We start from the raw sequence: 9,047 nt of genomic DNA, 5'->3' as shown, positions 1-9,047 counted from the left end.
CAACGCTTTTGAATTTTACATTTAGATATATAGGTCACGGGCTTCGTTTCCATGGTAACATCAATTTAATTCAAGAAACCACAATTTTCAACTGAATCTGAACAATTTTACAACTTAGTTTTAGAATATATGTAACAAATTATCAACGGAAACTGGAAAATAGGTATTGCAAATCAAGCTGCCCAAATTTTATTTGAAAACGGCCGTAAAAAGTAACCTTTTACCCCAATTATATTCCCAATAACATCAGTTACCATCATCCATTTTCTTACATTCCGCATAACATTTCAATATATTAACTGCTTAAAAGAAGCAAAATATTGATCATTATTCAGTGCGAAAGACTCATAAAAATATTTCAGCAAATAATGGCTGTTTAAAAAAAGTTCAAATAAATCAAATGCATAGAAAAACGTACTTTCAAAATAAAAGCTCTTAATTTTTGCGCGGTAACTGACACGTAACGTCATGACGTCAGTGACGTCATTTTAAGGCAACAATGTTTTGAAGCGTTACTGCGGAGATATATTCATTACTTCTGCATTATTAAACCATTAAGCATTAGATTGAAGGCAGGTTCATGATTTTTTTCAAGAAGAGTGGATTTACAAACACATTTACTTTGCCGTAAACGTCGTCGTAAATCGTCACGTTAGCTTTCGGTTGGACATGCGCATATACAAATATTGAGGTAACCTACCTCCTTAAATTATAGCTACTGAGTGTGTATAATTCAACAATGGATAACTTGGTCAATCGTTACTGAATTTATATGGTTTCTATGAAAAACCATTTCTGACAACGCTATATTTGTATAAATTATCTTTTTTCCAGTACTGGCAATGAACCAGTATTCGGGTAAAATTAGATGTTTTTTGTTCAGTAGTTTCTTATTAATCATTCAACACAAACGAAACACACAAAATACCCTTCAGCTCCTACTATCAAAATTACCAATACTGCCTGTCTACTACTGTCTTTACGGGGGATTCAAAAGGGGTCATGAAAAGTGCTGTTCTCCCGTCTGGAAAAGTACTGGCCGAAAAAATATTTTTGTTCGATTTACTATAATCGTGAGATTTAATCAGGAAACAGATACTATTTACGCTTGTCTTTCCAACAAGTATATCAAAGGTAACTTGTCAGCCAAGAAAGCAGCAAAAGAAACCAGCTCCAGTGAAACGAATTTTTGTCTAACACAAATTCCAGATAGTTCGAATATATATGGTCTTGATTACAATGTAAAATACAACTTCTCTGTATTTCTGTAATCAATTTCGAGAAAACGTAGCTTTTATCGTCGTAATAAATGAAATATACCGGTTAATTATATCTACTCCACTTGAAACTTCGATAAGTCAAACATGTTGCGTTTGCGCAGAGCTATCTCAATGTCCTTATTCGCTTGAAGATTGTTTTCAGACGCAGGTGAGTTATCAGTATCTAATCTTGAGTAAATACTGACTTGTAAAAACTTGCTGGTTTCTAGACAAAGTTCATATAATTATCCTCGCTATGAAGGTATTGCCCACATAAGATGGTAGTGTGTGCATTTGATTTTGAAATATTATTGTATTTATCGCATGTTTGACGTCGCGGGAGTGAATTAAAGCCATTAAATCAAAATGATAATACACTAGTATAATAAAGCTTTGACGCCGGCGTCATTAAAAGTATAGGAAACGTTGGTCAAATTGACTTGTTTATAATAGTTAAAGAAAAATGAATTTCTGATGTTTCGACAGGAAAAGCTTACATGTGATAAAAAAGAATATTACATTGAATTTATTAAACTCGATAAATACAATTGATAAAATGCTCGGCAGAGCCTCGTATTTTATTATTTTATTCAACTTGTTTAATAAATTCAATATGAAAAGACACTCATGTAATATCCTCTATATAAATAGGTCAACTTGGCTTTATAAAACCTATATAATGAATAACTAAAAGTGTTAAAATATACTGTTCGACACTTTGATACTTTCACACCATAAATTTAAACAATTTCATTTCTTTAGCCGAAACATTTTCTTTGAACCCCTTGGACAGCAGTTATATTCGAAAAATGGCAATAACTTTCAAATATCTGGACAAAAATGTAATTGTGTGCACTCATTTGTTTTTGCTAAATCATTTCTAATTGTTGAGCATGGGTACAATTCAAACGTTATAATTTGTTATAGAAATATATGGTGCGAAGAACAAATTAATTAAAACTATGAAAATTTGATTCAGAAACATGTTAAAGTTGAATTATATACAGAACACCAGAAAGTATAAATTTTAAAAGTTAAATTTTGATACATGTATATGATTCGATGGGTTTGAAAGGTAATGTCAAAAATGTTGTTTTTTATAGACAAAAGTAGCCAGAGTACCGGAATATTCCATAGTCTAGGATCAGTATACGCAATGCACTGAATGACTTACAGCGTTGTGCAAGTGTTTGGCACAACTATAATACAGTTTATTTTGATCTGATGACCCTGTACACTTCTAACATAACCGTAATGAAGGTTAGGAAATGATTGTGCATCAAGGTGTAGGCCTAACAGACCCGCGAAAGATGTTTGAAAGCAGCGCTTGATGGCAAGAAAAGCAAATTCCTTAAGTTTCAGAAAAGGAAAAGCCACTGACTGTGCTCAAAGAGGCTATTCTGACGCAGAAATAAGGTCCTTTTGTAGATGGAACAGCAATGCATTCCAAAACCGTCAGGAACTCTGAATATAGAATTTTTACATGCTTGGCATGCACAAATGTCCATTAGTGTCTCCATTTTTTACCATCCGCAGCTAAGCTGGCGTAACTCACTTCTGCTGAAATGCCGCTATTTTATGGGACTTCTTCATCACATTGACAAAGGAGTGTTTTGTAGGTTTAATGAACAGTTTAATCAACAGAAATGCCAAAGCATGAATATCAGAATCTAGATGAACACATTATAAGAATTTGCGTTTCATTGGAATTAAGAAACGTATAAAATATTATGTACTTTGCTTAGTATTTCAACTGGTGTTGTTAAGTATATTTCGCTTGCTTTGCGATATTTATCGTGTTTTTTTTTCGTATATGTGTTGTTAAGTATATATCGCATTATGTGTCTAGTTTTCCCTTGCGTATTGTTAAGTATTATATATATATATATATATATATATATATATATATATATATATATATATATATATATATATATATATATATATATATATATTTGCCAGATTGTTCATAACACATCGCTTATATCATCTGCTACAAAATCATTTTCATCAAATGCAAATTGTTAAGTGCGTGTTGTACCAGAAGTCGTCATTCAACAGATCCGCATTCGTCATTCAACGCTGCCCATCTACGATTCAGCTTAAGCATATTCTTTCTGAAACAGAAATGGAAAGAATATCATAATATGATCAGCCAGTTCTATATGCAGCATCAATGCATACCTGTGTGTAGTAATATTTTTGTAAATTCGGCTGTTAGGTTTTAGTCTTTCAACTTCATAACATGTTTGCAAGTACAATAGGCGACGCAATTCTGATAAAAGCTAGTAATTTAGCTGCATGTAGATCTTACTTTGCAATACTTTTAATTACGAACACGCGAGAAGTGCACGGTTGATAGTATACACTAATAGTTTTCAAAGAAGGAAAAAAATTGCACATATAACCAGAACATGTGTTGAAATGTAGGTTGAGCCAAACAAAAAAATGTATAACAAACAATAAAACAGTAATTCGTATGAACTGCTCAATTATAACATGTAATTCATGCTTAAAACCTGTTTAAAGGCAGGAAAGGTCATAAGGTTTTTTCTACCGGATTTAATCTAAGGCCCAGCAAAATTCACCTTTGAACTAAACACTGGTTAAAAGCAAAAACTATGGTCTAGCGTTTTATAAAAGGGGTCATGTAACAAATTGAATTTTTACCTCGGGATCTGGTGTTTCACACTCAGGAGGCTCGATTATACGCCTTGGGTCAAAAGGAAAATACATATTTAGCGAACAGAGATTGGCTTGTATTCGTGTAGGCTGGCCAGATGTTACATTGTAATACCCTGAAACATTCAACTTTACTTTTAGCCATTTGTAATACGTAATTGCAAACAAAAATCAAATACTGCAGTATAAGTGACATAAAATTAAATTTGTTACCGTTTCTAAGCAGTGAAATAAAATTATCCGGTTTTTTTCCATTAGTATGAAAATGATAAGAGAATATGAGTTATAGATTATCAGAAACTACGTGCAAAATATACTTTAATAAATGTTGAGGCATATACTACCTACACGAACAAAAGGATTTACGCTCCGTCGTAATAAAATGTAAACTATATGATAATTTTTCAGCACAGATATCTTAACTTGACGACACCATGGTGGTGCAATATGCACGTGACGTGCGTACAGTGTGTATAATTTAGTTATAAAACCAGTAAAAATCATAAAATGAAAAGAAAGTTTCTTTGTTTCCCATATAGGATCGAAATATATTTCACTCGTGAACACCATAATTTTTATGTTCATTAATGGCTACAACTGTAAATCTTAAAGGGACACATAAATTGACTAAGCTCTAAACAAACGTTCAGCTCATTGCACACATTAAATCTTGTGTAGTCTATTCCTAAAATGTTTACCTGTGATAGCATAGTATGAATCTGCGATAAACGTAACTCCACACGTGGCGCTTTCAACAGCGGTATATATCTTACTTGTATCTAAGTTTTTAACTGGCACCTGTAAGATAAACACTAGCAATGTTAACATTGTACAATACGTGGGTAAGTAAATGCTCTTACACGCTGGGTAATCTGTGTAACAAAAAAAAACTGGTGGCACAAGACACTTGTTCACCGGAAAGCTACAGCCGTACTATTCGGTTCAAACAATGGATCTCAAAAATATGGTAACCAACTCATATGATTTAAGTTCATTTAAGGATACATTTCAGAGGAAAATACAGACAGAAATATGTTACAACCAATATAAGGTAATTTATTGCTATGATTTGTTGGAAAACGCAATTTAAATTATATTTTCTCAGCTTGACGCTAGAATTGTTACTTCCAGTAAAAGTTTTGTAAAAATGCTGCGACTCTAAAGTGGGAATGGATACAGTGAAAAACTTTAAGCTATACAATTTGTACCCGAAAGTCATAGCAATTATCATGATAATGTAATAGAACAATGTTCATAGTTACACTAAAGAATAGTAATATGTGTCTTACAGTTCTATATATGGCGAGGAAATCCACCTGATAAACTCTGATATCGCCTTCAACTGTTACATTGTCCTTGGTCTTAAACACAATTGCTACGAATCATAAGATATAAATTCAGGTTACAAGTATGAAGATGATTGCAAAAAGCGAACAATTTGAATCTTTGAATATGCTCGCTTTTGCGAAAATATTCTTTTTTTGAATATAGTTCATATTCTCAAATATTGACAATCAATATCAAAGTCAACATATTTAACTTGGCGAAATGAAATATAACTAAGTATTCAGAGCTATATTCATAATCAAATGTCATGCAATAACACTGATTTGTTAAAAAACTTTTTAATTAGGAGTGCACATTTATTCTGTGTTACGTTACACATAACCCGCGTAGTGTGTAATGCATAGTACTGTTAAAACACATAATGTTATAAATTTTATGTTAACATAAGCCGTATACATATAGTAGTTCTTCATATTTTCAATTATGAACTTTGGGCCTTGTATAACTTTAAATGAGTTTCTGTAATCAGTGTAAAGTTAAAAATGGTGTCAAACAAGAGCGAAAACAAATACGCGATATATTAGAGACAAAACGTTTAAACTACAGAATGTCTTTTTATGTCTTTCGAAACTTCATGTACATTGAAATACTACAAAATAGCTAATATAAAAACGAAAACATGAACTTGATTGAAGATGAATAATACCTAAAGTAGTAATGTTTTAAGAACAAATTCACTCGTACCAAAATTATCCTGGCAGTACTTTTGCTCATCAGTCCTAGGTACGCACGAGCAGGCAGAGACGGAACATGTAATGCCGGCTAAGACCAGTAACGCAAAACCCACTGACTGGGACATCTGTAAAAGAAAGACGTGAAAAGTGGTACCAGTAGCTCCCTTGCTTGTCGTTCAGCATTAAAAGGGAAACTTGCTTCTCTTCTCTCATACCCTCGTGTCGATTTCATCAGGATGAGGTGTTGACGGTGATTAATATATTTAGTAAAACTTTCTTCTCCTACTATTATTCAACTTTACAATATTACACACTGTATTAGATCAATTGCGCACATCATATGAAACAAGAAGAGCTAATACAGAGCATAACTGAGTCAATATGAGAAAAGCAGGGCCAGTATGGAATTCAAGCATTCTGATTGGTTCAAAAGAGAGGGCCAATACGGAGAAGTCTCTTCCGTTAGAATTTTAAATGACGCCGTATTGAAATGCTTAAAATTATGCATTACTATAGTTAAAACCATTTTTTACAAAGATATTATCTAATATGTTCATGTAATAACTAGAAGTAAGATTGAGCGGACGTATGATGTCAAAATATGCAAAACTCGGATAAATTGAAAGGATGAGACTTATCTCAAACAGACATTTACAAATTGTGGATTATTTGTGCAATAATAATAATAGCGATTCAGTGGATAAATAATACTGCGAACTCGAATGCCACTGTCACTAGTGTCAGTTGTAAACTGCAACAATTTCGGATAACTTATAATACAAATAAAACGAGGCACGGGGATGGGATGTATCATATGTGATTGCCTGATTAGTCGGTTGTATTATCTTGATCTCAACACATATGTGTACAATTTTGTATCTCGTTGCCTGCAGCCTACAAGGAAATGGCGTATAAAGCAGTTTCTATCACAGCTCAGATGGTAAGATACTCACTAGACAAAATAAATATGGTAAGTTCCAGTAATTGCTGATTATATCAAGGCATGTATCTCTCAAAATTATTCACAGATATCTACTTTACAACCAATTCTGTTTTACAGGCTGAAAGGACAATACTCAAACACACAAAGTTTGATCTTCACCATGTTTAAATGACGTAAGGTAACTCAAAAAGTTTTTATGGTGTTACCGCCAATGTTCAAACGTTGAATAATAAAATTATCATTAATCAAGAGATTTGATATTGGCCTAGTTATTTGTCTTCGGGCAGTCGTATTGGCCCCTCGGGCCAATTCAACAACCCCTGGACAAATAACAAGGCCAGTATCAAATTGCTTGATTAAAAACATTATAATATAAATCGGTATAAAAAAGTAACCAAGACTTAGACACTTACTTTCCTTGAATGTTAAATTGCCGTTCTTGCTGAAAACACACGGCATGTTTTTAAGTTACGCTTTAGAATATGACGTTAAATTTTACCGCATTTTTCTTATTTTGACAAACAAATAAATACACAAATGTTGGTTCCTACAATTTGGTCTCAGAAATGCTACTTTTATCAGATAGAATAATTGTTAACTCATTCGATAGCATAAGGTATGATGAGGTATTCACCAGAAGACGGTAGCAATGCCCTCGGCTATTGCCTCGGTCAATACAGCCGTCTTCTGGTGGATATACTTCCATATACACCGCCGTATGAACACATATGCAGATGTCTCTAAATTTCTTTTTTGTATTTGTAACATTAACAGATATTAAGTTCAGCTCAGGTCGTGTACGATAAAATACATTTCCATTTCTGTCCATAAACAGGCTTAGTCAAACCAAAAATGTTCATATTTGTTGTGTTGGAAGAACTTTTTTCTATAGCTGTATAATATTTTGCTTCCGTCTATATTAATATTTTATGTTTCCACAACATGAAATAAAATCAATAAAGATGCTTTCAATTACAGTTTGAGTGATCTAAAATCATTTGCAAAATATAACAAAAGGCCTTGATACAGAAGTATATACATGTAGATCTAACAGAAAAATTATGTAGTAAAACGGAATTGAAAAATATATTTGGTATTTAAATGTGAAATTAAATTTAACAAGATATATTTGTTAAAATATCCCACTGAAAACAACGGATGAAAACAAACAGGTGATGACTTCTATTATATACATGTTGAAGAAAACTGTGCACTTACTATCTATTTTCACAGTTGTCTGTTATCCAGATTCAATGTCTAACTGAATAATTCAAGTATCTACGGCGAAAATTATTAACTGTCTGTTGAATGCTCGAGAGACGGGGTAATAAATTAGGTTCTTTAAATAGATGCAAGATTTATGCCTTTCTGGTTAACTTTATAATACACATTATGATGTCATTTAGAGTATACGGAGCAGAAATCTCAAAAATAAACTTAAATACATCTCTATAAATGTCTAATATATCATGCTCCTCCCTCCTAAATTTAGACACGCTGATGTATCATTAGAATATATTGATGCAAATGTTGCAATTAATCTAAGTATATAAGGATATTAAATTTGATTATTTTACGACACTGTTATTACTTTAAAAATAGGATTATGTATAATTCATTATATTTCCCGTTTCACTTTAATGCGAATTTCCTACACTCGACTTTGAAGAAGGAAGGGCATATTGATTTACTCATGGTCAGTCGGTCTGTCTGCGGGTCCATTGGTCGGTCAGTAAGTCAAAGGTCAAGATCACAGTGACTCTACACTGAAAACAGCAAAAAAAAAAAAATACATACTCCGTACGTCCGCACAACCGTTCATCCGCCCGTACATCCCGAAATGTTGTGTGCACAACTCCTCTCATACTGTTAGCCTGATTTACTATAAACTTTCAAAAATGAGCAAGCGAGATGACCATAAAGAAAGAATTGTTTTTTCTGTGAATATTTTACTACAATTATGTCCCTTTGATAGTTGTGCTTAATAGAAAATTGAGGAAAATCTTGTGTGTGCAACTCCTCCCACTCTGTTAGCTTGATTTGTTTCAAATTTTCACAGATAAACAAGCTTTATGTGCAAATGACCATAAAGGAAAGACTGTGCTCTGTGATTATTTTTACCGCAGTTATGGCCCTTTGATA

General features: G+C 32.8%; 1 protein-coding gene across 1 annotated transcript; it reads right to left on the bottom strand.

Moving 5' to 3' along the window:
• Positions 1-2,887: 2,887 nt before the first annotated feature.
• LOC123536933 (uncharacterized) lies at positions 2,888-8,267 on the bottom strand. The gene is made up of 6 exons (XM_045320446.2): positions 8,124-8,267; positions 5,973-6,087; positions 5,231-5,316; positions 4,640-4,739; positions 3,930-4,057; positions 2,888-3,376 (listed from the first exon to the last, which is right to left on the bottom strand). The coding sequence occupies exons 2-6, from the start codon at positions 6,085-6,087 to the stop codon at positions 3,362-3,364; spliced, it is 444 nt and encodes a 147-aa protein (XP_045176381.2). The 5' UTR covers positions 8,124-8,267; the 3' UTR covers positions 2,888-3,361.
• Between the last annotated feature and the right edge of the window lie 780 nt (positions 8,268-9,047).

The sequence above is a fragment of the Mercenaria mercenaria genome, chromosome 17, assembly GCF_021730395.1.
Source record: "Mercenaria mercenaria strain notata chromosome 17, MADL_Memer_1, whole genome shotgun sequence".
NCBI classification, from domain to species: domain Eukaryota; kingdom Metazoa; phylum Mollusca; class Bivalvia; order Venerida; family Veneridae; genus Mercenaria; species Mercenaria mercenaria.
The sequence above is the reverse complement of the archived record's forward strand: the minus strand, read 5'-3'. Positions and strand labels throughout refer to the sequence as shown.